At 36.4% G+C, this 21,750-nt stretch overlaps 1 protein-coding gene across 7 annotated transcripts in view; it reads right to left on the bottom strand.

Moving 5' to 3' along the window:
- Positions 1 to 3,364: 3,364 nt before the first annotated feature.
- PPARGC1A (PPARG coactivator 1 alpha) overlaps positions 3,365 to 21,750 on the bottom strand; it is a 409,900-nt gene continuing 391,514 nt past the window's right edge. For all 7 annotated transcript variants that reach the window (XM_025290240.3, XM_044946038.2, XM_044946037.2 and 4 more), the window contains 3 exons: positions 14,157 to 14,278; positions 13,674 to 13,825; positions 3,365 to 7,262 (listed from right to left, as the gene is read on the bottom strand). In XM_025290240.3, the coding sequence (XP_025146025.1) occupies positions 7,159 to 7,262; positions 13,674 to 13,825; positions 14,157 to 14,278 (378 nt within the window). In that variant the 3' untranslated portion in view covers positions 3,365 to 7,158. The remainder of the gene's footprint in view (positions 7,263 to 13,673; positions 13,826 to 14,156; positions 14,279 to 21,750) is intronic.

Here is a 21,750-nt window from a genome sequence, read left to right as displayed (position 1 = left end):
GCAAGTAGAGTAATTAATCATCATTCTGGACAGTGTACACACATTCTTACCAACAAATAGTGACGTGCTTACAGAGGGCTATACCTCTAAGTATTACAAAACATGAGTCATTTGACTAAAGGGTATAGCAATCAAGCTGAAAACCTGCTACATGGCTAAATTAGGAACAAGCACAGCTTCATTTTCTTTTCAGTCCTTTTTTAAGTGCACTGTGAAGCTCTGGTAGGAATAAGAGATCGGGTTGGAAATGAAGTGTGATAGCATTGATATGAATAATTTTCAACAACACCAAAGTGAATCAAAGGAAAGTACCTGTGAATTTCCTTAAATGACTTGCTGGAGGGTATTGTGTGGTAACTATATTACCATAGTCCCCCTTTTCTTTTTCAATTAGTATTGTTAAAGAGAAGCTTGACGATAGACTTCCTAACAGCGGCAAAAATAAATTCTCTCCAATTAAGTAGTCTAATAAGCTATTTAGGATTTTACCACTTAACATTCTTTCCTTCCCATTTAATTTTGGCTTTCACTTGGATGTCATCTTGTTGAAAATCCATCACAGAAAACTATGTGGAAAAAAAGATAATGTTGCTAAGTGCTCCTGAGTTTCCAAAACGAGCAGAAGCACAATATTTTTTCTAAATCACCCCAGGATTTTCCCTAATAATTCAGCTTCTTCCTACTAGAAATTAATATATGAAAATATATGAAAATGGACAATATGGAAATTCAAATATCACACTACTCACTCATCTTCAGTAAGTGCTATATGCATATATTTGGAACAATACAATATTTTAAGGTTCTTGATGATAATAATGTCTTGGTATTCATATGTGCATGTATAATTATGCTCATTTAATTTAATCATGAAAATATTATAGGATCATTTGGTTTTCTCCTCTAAAAGTTCTCTCACTTTTTCTCAATTAATTAATTCCACTCTGCCCCTTTTATAAGTCAGCTGATGGTAAGGAATGGTTTTAGGATTAAAAGGAGGATGATCACATTCCTGTAGAATGATGGACAGAAAAGAGGCATATGGGAGGGAAATGGCATTTTGTCCTTAGTATACAGTCTAATTGAGGAACAATGTTAGGCTTTCCAGTGTAACATGGTCCTGAATTTTCTGATCATTTCTTCCTGCAAGTTTCCAGTGTCCCTGAATGCTGAGAATTTGCCTCAGGGGCAGTCACCTGATTGCAACAGAAGCCCTGGAAACCAGCTCTTGTGACTCACACATTCCACATGCTTGACTGGAGTGGAGCTTGTGGGACTTTGCAGAATTACTGGAATCACATGGGATGTACTGAAGGGAGCAGGAGGGTGGAGGGCATTTAACTTAACCATGAACGAGAAGAGTAGATAACACCATGGTAAGGAGAATAAAAAGGAACATGTTAACTGAAAGGGAAGAAACGTGACACAAAGATCATTGCATATTATCCTTCCCCCACTGAGGAAATCTTATTTTCTTTCTCACAGAAAAAAACTTTGCTCCTTTCCCCATCATGTTAACAGAGACCAGTGAAAAGAAATAGGCTTCTCTGTGCCCATCAATAGAATCTATAGAGCATCTATTTCCCCAGGGATTAATTCAGTTTTTGATTAAATCTTTCTGAGATTTAAATCATGATGTTACAAACCTCCAAGGAGCTCCTCTATGAGTTGTGACCTTCTTTATTACTCTCTGCTGTTTGATAAAGTATGAAGATTGATTTATAATAGTGTATACTGTGTTTGAAAACAAGGACTAGCAAAGAGAATAGCAAAGTATAAGATTAATATAAAGTAAACATTGCAAAAACTACGCCTTGGTTAAAATATTCTATAATTAATACTGAGTTACAACTGTAGCTAGTAACACTAGTGTCAAATGAGTATAATAATGCTCTCAGTCATAAATTTTATCCCATGATTAGCTAAATAATGCTACAAGAAAGAGAAAACTGGCAATGCTGAAAAGGGATTTTGAACCAATATCACATTAAACAGAGTTAGTTTGGAGGACTTTTGAATTGAAACAAGCTCCTTTTCAATAAACTATTCCTATCCAGTGTTCATTTATTTTCATCAACCTAATTTTGGTTTCAATAATTATTTTGCCATTAGTATCATCAAGGATGGAAGTGATTTAATGTTTGAGGACAACATCAAATGAATCCTTACTCTCTAATCAGGATGCTCCTGTACATGACTAGTGGCTACTATTTTTTTCCCCTTGAAAATCTCTCTTTACCCTCAAAAGGTTTTTAAGGGTAAAAAGTTAACCCTTTAAAAGGAAGATTGTAATTTTTCCACTGCTCTTGCTAATTCCAACCAGAATATTCAAAATGCCCTGTTCAATTTAACCATCAATGAAGACAAGTTGTGATGTGAGGCTTATCCACTGAATCACAGTTGTAGAAGAATGCAATATTTGGGTAAGATGATAGTAAGTTTTTATTTTCTCTTTTGATATAATAATTGGCAAATCTTACAGTGCTATAAAATAGAAAGATAGCCATAAGAAATGCTTCTTGGGTTACTTAGCAGGTTTCAATGTATTATTGGTAGCTCCTTCACATTTCCAATAATTATGAATATTTTTTTCTGTAGGAGAAAGGGGAACTGGGGGCTGAAATATATTTAGCCACATTCCCCGTGGCTAGGCTTATGCTGAATCTTACAAGCAGCTGGGAGTAGAGACCACCAGCTGAAATCCAGATTTGGCAGAGCGCTAGTAACACATTCTCTGTCATCTCTGTCATTCGGACCACCAATCACCTACAAAGCATGGTGGACATCCTGACAGCAAGCCATACCAGCAGTAATCTATCAACTTGTCCCATATTTAACCTGATTACTTACATATGACAGAGAGACAGGGAGGTGCATTCTGTTACAAGTCTTCAAGAAATATTCAGTCTATGCTCTACACCAGAAACTAACATAACATTGTAAATCAATGTTCAATGGATAGTATAGTTCAACTATACTTCAATAAAAATATATATTCAGTCCATTATAGTAGAATTGCTTCCTAAGCTGAAATATTCAGCAGCTTTCTCACTGAGGCAGTGGCTTGTACTTAAAATTCATACTTTCAAGGGTTAAGTACAAAAACAGAGCTAATCTGTTTGATAAAGTCCGACATCACTTCTCATTAGAGAAATCACCAGTTCCGCCTTTACTGTTTGAAAGGAGACAAGGTAAAATACAGAAGGCCCACGTTACCTTAGAGCTGAAATCCATTCATGAATATGGAAAAGCAAGGGGAGGGCAGGTGATCCAGAGAGGAAACAGAATAATGATAAGCGAGTAACGTATACTGATCTGAGGAACGTGCCAGGAGTTTGGTTGTGATAAATAAGAAAAGCAGAAGTAGATTTGAAACATTCGTTTCCCTTTATTAGCTCAGTGAGGCTGATGTGTACTGCACATTTAAAAAAAATCACAGGAATTTTCATACAATGAATAAAACCACAACAATACATGTAGAATTGGCAGGTGGAAAAAAAAGCCCGGCTAGGGCTCAACTAATCACTCACTTTCCCTCTTCAGCATAGTTCAACCAACAGTATTACACTTTCACCTACAAATCTTAAAGTAGCTCCATCAAGTCAGCAGTTCACATTATTGAAAATGTCTGTCACATAGGTACAAATTTAGAATCATCACATTATATTACATGGCTATTCTAGGTCATCTATAGATCAGGTCTTAGACTACAGTGATTGAAGTTCTCGTTACAGCCATCAGAAAAGGACACATAATCATTACCTACTGTAAGCTCACATCTAAAGGCATGAAAAGGTTTCCTTTTTTTTCAACTGACCCAACCATCACACCCCAATAGTGCAAAGTTCCCTCTCTGCTGCTTTGAATGTTGACAGCCCAACCGTTGCTCTCAGAGTCATTTAGCAAAAATTGATTTTGTTGCACTGGAAGAATTATTCTGCTACATCTCTTAAAAAAAAAAAAAAACCCACATGTCTAAAGCACCAGTTCAGTTACCAAAATTGTAGATGTGGTACTTACCACAGCATGAAGGCAATGGCCCAGGGTCATCTAAAAATCCTACAGATCTATGCTGAAATTTGCCTCCAGTGATGATGGGGTGCATGTGTTCATTTGAAATATACTCTCCAAAAAAATTAAAAATAAAAATAAAAGGAACACAGTTTACATTTTGATGGGCTACCCACAGTGTCTGCATAAGATACAAAAGCTCTATTTGGATGGTCTAGTGATTCTCTCTTTGCACTAATTTTAGATGCAATTTGAAGTCCATGGAGGAAAACTATCTTCATGGTAACAATATTTGTCAGGCCAGAAGGGTGGGAATAAATGAATCCTCAACATGAAATCTGTAGTGTTGTCTTTTGACAAGTAAGAAAGGAAACCCAGTCTTTGACTCATGTCAACGATCCAGGGCAAAAAGGAGAATGTATTGAAAATTGGATCACAAAAAATTTAAAGGCAAAATAGAGAACGTATCTGGTCCTTGAACACATAATATGATTTACTAAATATCCATTTCTTAAAAATAATTTATTGCTCTTAATAGTCTTTTTTATTCTTATTCTACAACAGAAGATACTCAGATTTCAGAAAGAAAGACTGTAAACTTTAGTTTGGCGTCCACACAGAGTTAAAATACCTGCATTTAACCTACAGAACAAGAATTAGGCAGATTAAAGATGTGTTACGGTTGTAACGCAGGACCTGTGAACAAGTTCTTTTATTTCATAGTATTTTTATTGCTTTCTATCTACTTAGAAATAAGAAGCCAAAAACTCAAGCAAGCATCCGACAGGACAGACAGTGGATTCACTCTGAACACAATATGCTGGTGATAAATGAATGCAGCTTTCAAAATTAGCTGCATTGGCCTGGGGGTGTAATCCATTTTTATACGATCGTGTTGGGCGAGAGAAAGGAAAAGAATGGTTACATAGTAGGTATATCATGTCTTCCAGAAAAGTCATGTCGGCCATACTGTAATTGAATTTCAACTCAGAAACTTGAGTACACACGCCAAACTTTACTGACTTCCATTCCAGGGCTCCACACTCAGGAAATCCTGATGCTCAAAAATGGAGGTTTTACTGAAGTTTTTTTTTTGTTTTTATTGAATTTAGCAGAAGCAATGTCATCAAGAACAACTTCATGGTCACGTCAGAGGCCATGCTAGTGCAAGTAGAAACACTGCTTCTGCAAAGCGGAATTTCCCAAATGAAACACTTAAACTCCAACCTGACAATTGCCATGCATCCTAGGTAGAAAATTTCCACTGGCTTTATTATTTTCATCAACTCATAATTTATAATAAATAGGCTATCTGCAACTGATAAATATGTCTCTTTAGTAAACAAAGGAATGAAATATCAGTATTTATACAGGATGCATAACTGTAAAAAATACAGATAAATACCATCATCATACTCTGCCAAGGGAAAGAGATACTGGCTTCAAAGAGAGTCTTCAGACACACATTAATTATTGTAAAAATCATACTATAATTATTACCTCAGCATTTTGTATCAAATTAAAATCACAAAAATTAAAACAAAACAGCATTTTAAAAAGATTTTTGACCTCTAGTTTCAAAACTACTGTTGATAGAGAAAATAAAAACATTTCTTAATGGTTACCCATTGAGAGACTTTACATAAAATCATGATATCTTCTAGAAAAATTTTAGATGAGAAAATTTCATTCCCCTAACAAATCCAGTGTATAAAACTTCAAAGAAAAACAAGCAACAAGAAAATGTGGAAAAATATTGCAGAAGTGGTTAATACCTTTAGGGGGCTAGGAGGTTTCTTGACAAGATGCTTAGATCGAAGCTCACCTAAGAGAGGATGGTTGTGCATAAAGCATCGATTTGTCGTGTTGCACTCAATGGACACACACACTGTCCTTTTTTTGTTTTACAATCAAATATATATAAGCAGTAAGTTCAGCTTCTAAATATGTTAGTGTACAATAATTGTTTCACCTCATAATTACATTTGAATATTCTCGATTAAGAAAAATTTAGCAGTTTTTGAAAAGAAGGCTGCATTTACAGTGCATAGCTGTAACAAAAAAAGAACATCATTGTATAGTATGTACACAAAATAAAAATACTCCATTTAACATCTGTAAATACTTGACTACATCAGAGAATGTAGCAATTGTACTATCTGAACACATCCCAGAGAGTTCTACCCAACTCTCCTTAGTAATGTAACACCGTGCTCGCTCCTCAGAAAGAACCACTGAACAAGCTGCACGCTTGACCATTGACAAGGCTTTTGAAATTTGCAGTGGGAGATCAACGTTTTGGACATTTACATGGGTGTCAGGAGGAAGGACGAACTACAGAAACTTCAAAATGTTAGGAAAGTTGAGCATTCGGTGCCTGCAGCATCCTCTCCCACCCAGATTCCTTGGCAAAAGGAAAAAGGAAAAAAAGAAAGAAAAAGAGAGAGAAAGGATATGAGTTCTACAGAACCTGCGGTTTCTTCAGGATTGTCATATAATCATTACGGTGTGAGAGAAAGCTTGCTTCACGTTGATTTTGCACTTTGTTTAAAAAAAAAAACAAAAAACAGAGTACGGAGGCTGATGCCCAGACATCAGTGGCTGTCATTTTAGGGTGGCCTGTGGTTGGTTGGTTAGCTTTCTTTCCTTTTGGATGTACGTATTTTTTTTTTCCTTTTGAATAGAATATGAACATTTTGAAGTTCTAGGTTTTAAGTGTGTCTTCATGGAACTGCTGCCATTCGAAGTGGTTTGCCCTTGCACGCTCTGGTCAGGTGTCCCCAGTCCCCACCTGTACACACATACTTCCCCCAAACCAGGCAAACACACACACACAGGCACGCATGCGCGCGCGCACACACACACACACACACACACACTCCATCACCAAGAGACTCAGGGAAAGCAAAGCTGACACCCATGAATAAACATGTGCTTACTGGAATTCCATTCTGTCTCTTGCCTCTTCAGCAGCTGGGTTCATGTAAACCATTGTTGTTGTTCTTGTATTGTTGTTGTTTTGTTTTTGTACAGAGAGTGTAAAGTAGGAGAAATTCCTAAGTATGACTTGCAATAGTCTTTTAGGGAAGGACGCGCTGTCCCGTGAGGTATTCACCATGCCTCTGTCATCCTTAGCCAGGGAACATATTACCTGCGTAAGCTTCTCTGGGCTTCTTTCAGTAAACTATCGAAATCCAGAGAGTCATACTTGCTCTTGATGGAAGCAGGGTCAAAGTCATCTGAATTTGAATCTGAAAGAAACCCAAACCAGGTCAGATGTACCCTTTGCTTATGGTCATTAATTCAATCATCTAATTTAAGATAACCCGATTCAAAAACAATTTATCCGGTTAATACACTTTAACAAAATATGCCCAAATTTTATTAGTATATGAGGTTTGTGTTGGTATGTACATATATATGTGCATATATTTACATATATATTTGCAGGAGGTATTTATATGTATGAATATTAATAATTATGTGTATATTTGCAGAAAGTATTTATATGGTAGATGGTATGATATATATACACCAATATTTTAATTAATTATGCTTATATATTTATCTATTTATACCACTTGTATATATTTGCAGAGGGTAAGGAGTGATGAGTACTCAAAACACTCATCTATTGACTCATTTTGGATTTAAACACTTCTGGGAGGTAATCAAAACAGGCTATTTCTTTTCAATAGCAACCTAGGCAATCAACAGGCTTTAAAAGTAAGGCCCCTCCTCCTTCCTGCTATGTTAAATGACTTCCCCAGGTTCCTCAACAACTTAGGCGGAGAGGAAAAAGTAGAAGCTAGAACTGATCTTTCTGTTCACTGGGATTGATTTCATTAAGTATAAAAGCCAGACTCATCAGTCTGCTGCTCCCCTTGAAAAAGTTGGAGGGACGTAAGTTCTCAAGTACCTCAAGGGAGCCCAGCAACAGTGGTACAAGCCCTCCCCAAATTAGAAGGTCTTGGAAAATGCTTCATGTCCTGCTGCTGCTGCTGCTAAGTCGCTTCAGTCGTGTCCGACTCTGTGCGACCCCAGAGACAGCAGCCCACCAGGCTCCCCCATCCCTGGGATTCTCCAGGCAAGAACACTGGAGTGGGTTGCCGTTTCCTTCTCCAATGCATGAAAGTGAAAGTGAAGTCGCTCAGTCGTGTCCGACTCTTAGGGACACCATGGACTGCAGCCTACCAGGCTCCTCCATCCATGGGATTTTCCAGGCAAGAGTACTGGAGTGGGGTGCCATTGCCTTCTCCAGCTTCATGTCTAGAGAGGGCAAATTCAGACTCTCTACTCATTAACGGGGCTTCCCTGGTGGCTCAGATGGTAAAGAATCTGCCTGTAGTTCAGGAGATCTGGGTTCATTACCTGGGTCTGGAAGATTCCCTGGAGAAGGAAATGGCAACCCACTCCATTATTCTGGCCTGGAGAATCCCATGGACAGAAGAGCTTGGTGGGCTACAGCCCATGGGGTCACAAAGAGTGGGACACGACTGAGTGACTAACACACAACTTAAAATAAAGCTATGGTCTTTCTCAGATCCTTAAACTAGTCAAAATAAGCATTTGTGCAAAGCTCCACATGCCACTTCAGTAGCCCTGAACAAAACTGATATATTTCAGTCCCACTGGGTATAAAGTAAAAATCCTTTGAATGTTTCTGATTTTTCTCCATTGACACCTAAGAAAAAGTCTACCATTACTTCGGGCCTTTCAGCTTGAGAAAGGGTATCTTGGATATACAATAGGCAAACACATTCATTCTTTTGAAAATATTTACTTGAAGGGAAGACAAAACCTTTCTGGTAAACATTAACAATCCTACTAAAATATGCATATTTGTATTTTACCCAGATTAAATTACAAAATAGAAATGCTCAAAGTGACAGAAAAGGGTAATATGAGATAAGATGGAGGCTAATCACTGACCTCACAAGTTGTTCTGCTGAAAAGGTGGCAAATCCCTCAAGTTCTACAGAACCAGGCTGTTTCCCCTACCTCACCAGCTTCAATCTACTTTAAAGACATCTTACATTTAAAGACAAGGAAATTCTTTCTCTTTTTTTTTCCCCATTCACATCATCCCTTGTCTCTACCACCTTTCTTTGTCCAGGTAAGGTGAACAATTACAGTCAGCTTCAGATACAAAAACAGGACAAAAAGGGCCCATCTTTCATCACCAAAATTTTACACGATCAATCTTAAATTACACTGGCTTACACTCTTCTCTTGAAAGCCTAATGAATAGTTTGATTGTATAACTAAAGCTGCCTGAGCAGCTGTTGTTCAAACCATAATCTTTTTATAAAGACAAAAAATAAGTCCTGCTCATTGCTAGAGATCAGCTTGAAATCAGAATTTCAGTTGCACTGTAGAAGATGAATGAGTCATTCAGTGATGGCAGTCTGTGTGACATGAAGTCCACATAGAACCATCAAGAACATATGTGTGAAGCTTTTCTTAGAGGAAATTTTGAGAATTAAAATGTCTTAAATTAAGATCATTCTACACGAAACTCAGAATTTCATTCTTTCTGTGTTTTCATTAGCAAATATTAAAAGTACTTTGATACAGTGGTTCTCAAGAGTTTCTTCACTGTGAAATATGGTGGCTGATGCTTATATATATACACCAGCTTTTGTGGGCATACCTATATCAATAGGCACCCACAAAATAATTTTTATTGCTTGAAGAGAGAATGCATCCACCTGTAACTTCTAGGGCAATAACATCCACTTTCTCTCCAGTAAAGGAAGGATATATCCACAAGTAAGATATAATGAAATTTTTATAGGAATAACCTGAAAACCACTCTAATAAGTTTTAAAAATAAATTGTTATAAATAATAATACTATATTAATAGAAATAAGTCACATCACAGCTGTATTCCTACCACCTAGAAAACTGTGGGCATAAAGTAGAGACTCAGTATTTGTTGACTAAATGTATTTTATTGAACACCTGCATATTATTAAAAACCTGATTGAAAATATTTGTGTTGGGATCTGGGACTGACTTACCAATGAATGGCAGTGTATATTAAAAGTTACATATATATTCAGGATGCTGATAATGTAATACATTTCTTTGAGTTAATAAGAGTTTGTGACCAACACGTTATTTATTTCCTTTTTCTTGCTTAAGTATAAATTCTAATGTGATCATAACTAATTCCTGATTTAAATGATCATATTCTTAATCCTGATCCATCCTTCTATTTTTACCCTATAGTCCTAATTTAATTTCTGTCTTTCTTCTTTAAGATTTTTCATCAAGCTCTTTCAAATGTTTCAGTTCAGTTCAGTTCACTCATTCAGTCATGTCTGACTCTCTGCGACCCCATGAACTGCAGCACATCAGGCCTCCCTGTCCATCACCAACTCCCGGAGTTCACTCAGACTCCCATCCATTGAGTCAGTGATGCCACCCAGCCATCTCATCCTCTGTGGTCCCCTTCTCCTCCTGCCCCCAATCCCTCCCAGCATCAGAGTCTTTTCCATTTGTTTATAGAACAGTAAATAGAAAGATACACAGACAACAGATTCACAGAAACCAGACTTAAATACTGTCTTCATCATGGTAAGCTTGATCATCCCTTTAAATTCTGAGTCTCATTTATAAATCTGGCTCATAAATAGTAACTGAAATCACTGCGTTTTGCATTAATAGTATTGTAATAACCATTAAGTAACCTCAACAGCCAAGAAATGGAGACCTAAATAGGGATATTTCTGCAAAGAAGATGTACACATGGCCAACAGGCACATGAAAAGATGCTCAATATTGCTCATTATTAGGGAAATATAAATCAAAACTATGATGAGGTATCATTTCACACCAGTTAAAATGGGTATCATTTTAAGTCTGCAAATAAATATATACATGAATATATAGTTTCAACTGTACAGAATGACTTTGCTGTACACTGGAAACTAACACAACATTGTAAATCCACTATACTTCAATTTTAAAATATCAGAGAAATGGGATATTGTGAACTAATTTAATTTAGGAAAGCAAATTAAACATTTTAAAAAATGGTAATCTAAATGATAGGTTGCTTTACTTTTGGTAAAATTAATCAGTATCACATCATTTTAACACTTTACTCTTGATGTGCACATAAGCGGCCAATCCCTCTGCGTCCAGTATAAGCTTGTTGTTTAGTCGCTAAGCTGTGTCTGACTCTTGCAACCCCCTGGGTTTATGCACCTTATTCGGCATTCATGGCCTGAAGCACTTAACTTGAACTCTTCAAGGAACAGAGACAAGACATACATGATGATGTTCAGTTCCAAAGCTAGTCCCTGGTGTTGATGCTTCCATTTTAAAATAATTTGAAATTTATAACTTCCCATTGTCATCATTTTTTATTATAATTATAGCTACCATTTATTGAGAATCTATTTTGTGCCAGACACTGACACTGTGCTAAGGGCTTCATAAACATATATATAATCTTCAGAGCAACATTATAAGGTGTTTTACAAATGAAGCACCAGAAGCTGAGGGAGTTTAATTGCTCAAGGTTAAAAGCTAACTCAGGTTTCAAAACCAGGCCTGCAAGATTCCACAGCCAAGGCGCTGTCAAACTACACTAGGCCTATACTCAGATCCACTACCTTTCCCGTGATTGTAAGGCTGGAGGGAACTGGAAAAACCTATGCTGCCACAATACACATCAAACATACTTTTCAGGAAATACAGAACCAGCTTAGCAATGGTAAAGTTTCTATTGCCACTGGCGAGGCAGAGAGATAACAAGGAGGGAAGCATTCTTCTTAGAAATATTTCAGGGAGGCTCCAGTTCAATTTGGAAGTACTATCCAATGCTCCCTCTACCAGTGATGAATCATGATCTAAAGGCCCCTCGAGGTAGCTTATTTTAAACTTTAGATGTTTTGAGACACTAGAAAACACCCTGGCCTTCATCACTGAAGAAAATAAGTCAAATCAACTCAAGACTTCAATCTGTCTTGACTGTTTTTATCAGCCAACATTTGAACAAATGACTTGCCACCTTTTATATTTTCATCCCTAGGCCTCTATCTAACAGTCAGCTGCCTCTCCCCTGCTTCATCCTATCTGTTTAGCTTGTGAAGTGAATTATAGCATATTCCCCCTGAACAATGCACCCCACCTGTATCAATTACTCTAGAAGACATCAATTCGGTGGAAGGAAGAAAAAAATCTGTATTTGGTATTTACTTTTTTTCTTTATACCAAGCCAAAGTAAGTACAGATAGACTTACTAATTACAGATAGACTAAGTACAGTCTGTACTTACTAAGTACAGATAGACTTACTAAGTACAGTCTGTACTTACTAAGTACAGATAGACTTAGTAAGACAGACTTAAGCATTACTAATAATGCTTAAGAGCAGATTTCTATGTTAATTCATGATTATTATTATAAATTGATTTAAATAGTTGTCATATGCATAAGACACTTGCCATTTTCCTTCATTATTTCATAAAGGAACACAAAGGCTTATAATACACACATTAGATAGGGACTAATATGGAAAGGAGCAAAATTAAAATTGGAAAGGAAATTAAGATGTCCATTGTGCCATTATTTATAATATCAAAAACAGAAAATGTGTTTAGCTATGATGGAATGATTAAATATAATGGTACTACTCATCAAACAGAATACTGTACAACCATTAAAATATACTGGCAAATCATTTTTAACCCTGAGTCACAGTAAAAAATGAACTTACATAATATTAATTGAGAAAAGTAGATTTTAAAAGTCTATATATGTATAATATAACCTCAACTATAAGAAATTCAATGTTCTGAGACAAAATACTGAACAGGTCATTACTCACTTGGTAACAGTAGTTATCTCTAGGTGATAGGCTGATAGGCAATTTTACTATTTTTCTTGATACCTTTGTATATTTTCCAAATGTTACCCCTTGAGTCTGTACAATTTTTATAACAGGAAAGATGAATACTTATCTATTCTTCAGTTTCCTTATCTGTAAAATGGGGATGATAATACATAATATCTACTTCTAGGATTCTTCTGGTAATTAAGTGAGAAAATACTTGCAAAGCCTTGGCACAGTGCCCATCATATGGAAGCACTCAAAAAATAGCAGGTTTATTTTCTTCTTTTGTTTTAAAGAAAGTATAGTGTGATTTAGCACATGAAATTTTACTTTTCCCTCTGAGTATAATTTGTAGGAAATGCTAACATTTCTAAGAGTTGGTGAGATAATAAGAAAAAAAAGAATAAAATTTTTCCATATTCTGCTCTGCAAAGCAATGATGCCAATGCTATAGTCTGTATAAAAGGATTCAGGGTAGGCACAAAAGCAACAAGAGATTACAAATAAACAACACATGCACACACCAAATATAACACCACACATACAAAGACACACGGTGCAGAATTTCAGCATCTGGGCAGGCAGTAGAAACAATCTGCTCTCTTCTTTACCAAAATCTAAGCCCCTTCTGAAATCATCTCATATGTTAAAAAGTAAAAAAAAAATAAAAAAAAAAGGGATAAAATCTATATTCGAATATTTCCTTTGGTAAAAGGTAGTAATGGTTTGACCCAATGTGGCTACACTTTACATATGTTTCCATTTTGAACTCAACATTATGGATTCCTCATTCTATGTACAGTAAAATCCATACCTAGGTCTGCATAGTTAGACTTGAAAAATTGCTTGCGTCCACAAAAGTACAGCTCGAAGTCAGTTTCATTCGACCTGCGCAAAGTGTATCCATTTTCAAGAGCAGCAAAAGCATCACAGGTATAACGGTAGGTAATGAAACCATAGCTGTCTCTGCAACAGACAAAGAGGAAAAGTTCAAAGCCAGTGAGGCAGCATTAGCATATATGACTGTAACCCTTTCCACTTTGGAGACTTCGCTGGTGCCAGCCTCTGAACCACTGCATCCATTTATCAGTGTGATTGTCCTGTCAAGCCGCTAAATACTTATTTCTGGGACAGGAAATCTCAACTAGAAAGATTAATAAATAGGGATGAAAGAAAATAAATAAGGTTCTGAACTCAACATGTCATCTGTCAAAGCATTCCCATCCTGGTAATCTTACGGCCATAATTTTTTACATATGTCAGCTTCTAAACAAGAAATAATCTTGAAGATTCTCACCCATCATCCCGCAGATTTACTGTGCACTCCTCAATTTCACCAAAAACTTCAAAACGGTCCCTCAGTTCTGTCCGTGTTGTGTCAGGTCTGATTTTACCAACATAAATCACACGGCGCTCTTCCTGGAGGGGGAAGTGAGAAGAGACTTGCTAGTTCTGAAGATAGGAAAGACACTGATGCCAGAACCATTTATGAAGGCACAATCATGCATAACAAGAACCCCCACGGCATGCCAATTAAAGCAAAATACATGCTAACAGGAAACTATGCTGAACCAAGTTTTACTTTCCATTTCTCTAATTTCACTTGCTGCATCTCACTCTCTTCTACCTTTTCTGTCTCTGTTCCTTTGCAACATGAAATTTAATGTATTATTTAAAAAATATGTGTAATGTGGTCTTTTTATCACTAAAGAGCTGAATAATATCTATTAAATATTTTAACAATTGTGACTCCACTATTAATTTTCAAAATTGGTAAGAAACTGACCTGGTTTGCAAAACCATTTAATTTCTCCTTAACTCAGAATTATAATAATAAAACATGTGCATTTTTAAATTTCTATTGACAAATAACTTATGTACATTACTGTATAATTAAGGTGTACAGCATGATAGTTTGATGTACAAATCTTGACATCCCTCAAAATATTGATTCTTAAACTCTAGTATAAATATAAATTACCTGGGGGGCTTATTAAAATGCAAATTATTAGGGTTTATTCCAGCTATATTAAAAAAATTGGAAGATACTGCTCAATGATCTTTATTTTTATCAAGTATACCCCAGTGTCTCTGATACAGGTGGTCCAAAGCCAATAATTTTAAAAATACGGTTTTAAAATATAGGCCATTTTAAGCCATGGGTCTCCAAAGAATAAGAGCTATAAAAGAGGCTATAAATTTCACTTTGCCAGTGAATCTTATTTTAGGAACAGATGTGAAGGGCGTGGCCTAATTTTCACAAGTGGAGTCAATATCATCATAATCTTAAAGTCAACAACAATTTATAACCTACAAAACACAGGGAAAATATTTTATAGCCTGAGAATGGATTCATTTTTTGAAGAACAAGAACACATTCTCAGTGTAAGATATAATCCTATATTTCTTGTTCCAAGAAGATAAGGCCAAAGATGATCATGTATCTCAAAACTGAAAAAAAGATTTTTCAAGAATGTAAGAAGTTAATACGAATGTCCTTATCAACTAGCCTGTACATCTATCGATGACAAACAAGAATGAAATGAACTTGCAGTTGGAGAGATTTAAGTTAGATGGAGGAAGAATCTAGGAATCATAGGACTAAGGCACAGATTTAGCTTGCCTAAGAGTTTTCTCTGGATGTGCTGAGGATATGTTGTCTTAGATGCTAAAAAAAAAAGTCATTTAAGCTTAAGGCAAAGAGATATCCTAAGTTATTTACTGAATGCATATCCTTTTCATGTGTCCAATATTTAGCAAAAGACCTGGCAAAGAGAGGACAATCAATAAATGTGTGCCGAGTACAACTGAACAATTCACAGACATATCCTGTAATACATATCCTTCCAGGTGATTTGAGCATCCATGTCTCATCTTCTTTCACCATATGCAGAACTCATATTTTCATTTTCATCAGGGAAATTACTCTGAGCTTCAGATTTGAATAACCAACTACCTATTTGACATCCCAGGTTGGATGTCACCTAGGCACCTCAAACTAGACCAACATTACCCAAACCAAACTCTCTAATTCATCCTCTTCTGACTGGGTTTTTCCTGCAATGTTCTTGTATCGGTAAAGTTAACACCATCCATCCAGTTATTCAGGACAAAAACCCAAGGGCTTTCCTTAATTCTCCCCACTTAGTCCCCTTCTCACATCCAATCACTCCTTAAGTCCTGTGGATTTTTACTTCCTAAATCTGCTCCTTTGATCTAATCTCCCCTAAATCAAGCTGCCAGCATGTCCTCTGAACTAATATAACAGCCTCTTAATTTGGATCCTGTGTCTGCTGTTTACCCTCCTCCAATTTATTTGTTCACTTCAGCCAGAATAGTTTTTATTAAGAGAAGAGGATCACGCCAATTAAGATCTAAAACATGTCATTGCTTTCTCACAACATTTAGGGAAAGACTTAAATCATTAACAGAATCTACCAGGTCCTTCTGTCTGGATCTGGGATCTGGATCGGTCTCCATCTTGGGCTTCATCCCACACATCTTATTCTTTCCTTTCCTCTATTTTGAGCCACACTGATCTGCTGCTGCTGCTGCTAAGTCGCTTCAGTCGTGTCCGACTCTGTGCGACCCCATAGATGGCAGCCCACCAGGCTCCCCCGTCCCTGGGATTCTCCAGGCAAGAACACTGGAGTGGGTTGCCATTTCCTTCTCCATCAGTCCCTAATATATACTGTGCTCCTTTCTTTCCTAAGGCCTTTGCATCAGGTGCTTCTCTGCTACTTGGAATATCCTTTCCGCACTGACCCTCCCTCCTCTCCATCAACTTACATACTGTCTAGAATTACAGTGAATTCAACAACTGTTTCCTTTCTGAGACCTCAGATGAGTTTTAGTTCCTATTATAAGTTGCTCTAATAGAACAGTCTACTTCTCTTTTGTAATTCTGTGCTGTGGTTTAGTCACTACCTCTTTTGTGACCCCATGGACTGTAGCTCACAAGGCTCCTCTGTCCATGGAATTTTCCAGGCAAGAATACTGGAGTGGGTGGCCATTACTTTGTCCAGGGGATCATTCCAACCCAGGGATCAAATCCATGTCTTCTGCATTGGCAAGTAGATTCTTTACTACTAAGCCACGTGGGAAGCCCCTTGTGCCCAATTATAATTAAATATTAATAGCTTATTTAGTGTTCAATGTCTTCAATGTCTATATCCCCATACAATGAAAACTTTATGAAAGCAGTGACCATATCAGTCCTGTCGACTACTTATTTTAAGAGTACACAAAACAAGAATCTTCTCAATGCATATTTGTTGAAAAATCAATCGATAGGCAACTAATCATTTTCAAGACCTAGCTCCATACCTTTCATTACATCAAAGATGCCCAAGTGTGGCCCTTACTCCCTGAGAGTCTCTAAGACAATGGAGAATGAAAACCAGGTTTGGTGCTTTTATCATAGGAAAAACTTTGCCCAGGTAACTCAGCTGGGTGTACTAACAAAGGTTTCCATGATTCGTTTTACAGGGTTAAGTGTAAGGACTCACTTTTTTCACTCTGCTGAAGCAACTGGTAAAACACAATTCCTTTGACAGCAGTTATTGAGCCTACATAACTGACCAGATGAAGTATAGCAGGCAGAGTGGGCTGCCCAATTCACTTCCATGTAGATTGTATGTCTCAGCTGAAGGCTGTGATTGTGTTGTTGCAGAGTACCCAGCACATCCTGGAGGTCAATAAATATAAAGGGAGATATCCCGGGGCAATGCTGTACACTTGAACAAGGGAATCATCACATCACATTCCATTCTATTTATGCAGCCAGCTCCCTCCAAACAGCCCAACTTGATGGGACTGTTATCTAAACTTCCTGGCGCCTACTGGCATGAGTGTTATGCACTTTTTTTTTTAATAAACATTTTTAGGAAGGTTACTACTGTATAGAGGAAAAGGAGGGAGAAATGTAGAAGAGAGTGAAAAAAACTTGAACCATCATAAAGAAATTGCTCAGCTACCATTATAGGAATACACACAGCCTATGTTCATCTTCAAGGAAATTCAAAGTTAAAGCAAAAATCGACCATATGCACGTCCATATGCAGACATATCGGGATAGTCTCTGAATTGCTTCTTTATACGAAACTATATTCAACAATAATCCCACAAAGAAAATAAACCAGAGGACCTTTTATATCAGATACTGATACATTCTGTGGTAAAAAGAAGACACAACCTAGATAGGAGAGACAGAAATAGAAATGGCTGGTCCACAATCCCTTAAAATCACCTATTTGACTGTCAATCTCTTTTTATATAACACAGGAATGGGACCATATCTTGTTACCTTACAAAGATCAGACACTAAATACATGTTGAAATTCTCATTTGAGAAAATGATTAGAGTGTTTGGTTTCCTAGTGTTAAAAAAATGAAATTAAAAGGCATCTGAAGGTCTAAAAAGCAAAGATAAAAATCTTCCCAAGACTGGCCAAAATGTCTAGCGAATAATCAATTATTTTAACATGTTGAAGTTTTATTAGACAGATGAATAGATTCCATATCTTTAAAAAACCTTAACACTTGCAGCCAATTTTTCAAGACATTAATTTCTAAACAGGAGATGAAAGGAAAAGAAATCAAAATGCCTAATAACATTTCCAACTTCTTAAAGGTTTGAAGGAACTCTAAACCTTTGGAAAAAACTCCTTGAAAAATGATTTTCAGACCAGTTTTCACTATCAAGGAGGATGGGACATTTATTAAGTATCTTTTAGCTTCAAGTTTTACAAAAGCTAGTTTGCTGATGGGGTGGATAATAAAATTGAAGATTTGTGTTGCATTAACAGGTATGGTAAATCCTCATTATATCAAGACAGGGGATAAATAAAGAAAAAAAAATGACTGAATTAACTGACTTTGCAGTATCAAAATCTCTATCAGAAAGAGTCTAGAGCTGCCCAGTTAGCTGGGAAAAACATATGACAGTTGTTTCTCATAAAAAAAATAAGCAAGTCTTGGTAAAAAGGGTTTGAAAATTAGTGTTGAGATTAACATTTACTGAATTCTAACAGATGCCAAAGTATTGTGCTTCAGTAAGTGCCTACTACTATCTAAGGTTGGATAAATTTGAATAAATCCAGATTAGTCTTAGCTAGAACATGGAAGCAATCTAGATGTCCATTGACAGATGAATGGATAAACAAGTTGTGGTATATATACATAATGGAATATTACTCAGCCATAAAAAGGAATGCATTTGAGTCAGTTCTGATGAGGTGGATGAACCTAGAGCCTATTATACAGAGTGAAGTAAGTCAGAAAGAGAAAGATAAATATCATATACTAATGCATATATACAGAATAAATCTTCTGTATTTGCAGGGCAGTATTTATTTGCAGGACAGCAATGGAGAAGCAGACATAGAGAATAGACTTATGGACATGGGGAGAGGGGAGGAGAGGGTTAGATATATGGAGAGAGTAACAGAGAAACTTACATTACCTTACATAAAATAGATAGCCAATGGGAATTTGCTGTATGTCTCAGGAAACTCAAACAGGGCTCTGTATCAACCTAGAGGGGTTGGATGGGGAGGGAGGTGGGAGGAGGGTTCAAAAGGGAGGGAATATATGTATACCTATGGCTGATTCATATTGAAGTTTGACAGAAAACAATAAAATTCTGTAAAGCAATGATCCTTCAATTAAAAAATAAATTTAAAAAAATCTAGATTAGTCTCCTTAAAAGCGAATACACAAATAAGAGCAAGTAAACACCATGATGAATCAGAAAACATGAAAACTATAGGCTCAGAGCACATATAACTACTTTTGATAGAACTGAAAATTTCTAAATAGTGCATTTATACTCATATTATAACATATTCACCCATATGGAACAGCTCTTGAAAAGGCCTGAACAGAAAACAGCATTATTTTCCCCAAAAAGAATAACTATGAGAAATTAGACAACTATTTTATTTTTTCATTTGGAAGAAGCTGATAATTTTCAGGGATGAGCCTCTGTTTCTGGCTCCTAGGCTGCATACTGACCAATGGAGAAGAGAAAAGAAATGGCATAGTCATTGCCCAAGCACATCTGGTTTTGCTTTTAAGCACTGAGCCATTTCATAATGTCTAGATTTGCCCTTTAAATTAACATCCTATTATCATGTTTTCTGGCAGGAAACTGTAGAGATTGCAAATGGAGTTGGACTTAGAACTCCATGAGAAATTAGAGCAGTGACAGTTAGACATTAAATACTAAACTCTGGCTTGCAGAGTTCTAATATAACCTGAATTATTTCAAGCCTGTGAGACTGAGAAAAGCAGAGGATGAACTGGTTTTTGAGATCATTTAGATGAAAACTGGACAATAGCAGCGATTTATACAATGACAACATTCAACCACAACATATGATTCTGTGTTACTAATTACTAATTATTAGTCCTTTCTTAGCTGTCTGATTTGGTGCACTAAAGTTGGTCCGAATAAAGACTTTTGGACGCATACACAGTAAAAACCTGATAGATGACCTACACTATCTCCTTCTTATGGAACTAAAAAAAAAAGTCAATAGAGACCACAAGACAAGACAGCAAAGGTTAACTTTGTAAAATACCTATTACATGATTGTAACATTTTTTTCATTTCCTTCTGGAGTCTCTGTTTTGCTCATCCCCTGATTATAAAATTGATCTGAATTAATGAATAAATCAGCATTCCACCCAAGATATTCCAAATGTAATTTGCTATTCATTCATGACTTCAAGAGTGTCTCAGAAATCTGAATGAAAATCACCTACATGACCAAGTTAGGCAAACTGTCCTAATTCCTTGAACTGTTTCATGAATGAGTTTTCAAGATAATCTAGCCAAATGAGTCAAAAATCATTGCCTTTATCTCCATGCCCAACTCCATAAAAATACACTTTGCAAATGCATTATGGCACAAGAAAGCACATCATTTTCAGGAAGGAAATCAGTCAGAAAAACTTCCTAAGGGTAACCTCATTAAACAGTTCCACTATGCCTTCAAGATATTCTTCAAAATCTTCATGATGACTTACAAGACCCTTCAAGTATCTGGCTACTGGGGAGCCCCCCAGACTCACCTTCTGCCTCTTCTGTACCCTAGCCTTATAATTAAATGACTAGCAGTTTCCTAATATATCTTGCTCTTTTCCAGAGACTTAGTATGAGCTAAAGCATCTGCCTAGAATAGTTTTTGCAATAAAAATATAATGTACCATATGTAATTTTTTAATTTTCTGAGGCACATTTTTTAAAATGTAAAAAGAAACAAATTTAATTTTAATAATGTATTTCACTTGGCTCATTACAGCCAAAATATTATTGTTTCAACTTGTCATTGACATAAAAAGTATTAATGAAGTATTTTAAACTCTTTTTTTTTTTTTGGTACTGTCTTCAAAATTCAATCACACAGTGTATTTAAATTTGGGACTAGCTTAATTAGCCTCCTGGCTGATGGCTACCACATTGGACAGCTCACATGGAAAGAACCTTTGCCCTCTCCTCCCTTTAGATTTCAAATCAATCTCACACTCTCTAGGGATGCCCTCCCTCATTCCCAGGGCTGGGTGCCCACCTGTATGCCACTTCAGTACCTTAGATACATTCTCTATGGCAGCAATGAACACATTCCGTGTCTTTACCAGTCAGTGGACTTGAAGCCCCTAAGATGTGGGGATAAAGTCTTACCTAATATTATATCCCAGGTACCTAACAAATGTCTCTCACATAGTCATGTGTTTTCACTTATATTTACAGAAATACCATCTAATTGTCCAACCGGTTAACTGGTTTAACAGTTAAGTCCCAAATCTTTATATTAATCTCTTACTATCTGTGGGTCACTGTGTTAGTAAATAATTTCTATGTCTTATTTTTCTTTTTTAATTTGCTT

This window comes from Bubalus bubalis, chromosome 7, assembly GCF_019923935.1.
Source record: "Bubalus bubalis isolate 160015118507 breed Murrah chromosome 7, NDDB_SH_1, whole genome shotgun sequence".
Taxonomy (NCBI): Eukaryota; Metazoa; Chordata; class Mammalia; order Artiodactyla; family Bovidae; genus Bubalus; species Bubalus bubalis.
Note: the sequence above shows the minus strand (reverse complement) of the source record. Positions and strands in the feature narration are given on the sequence as shown.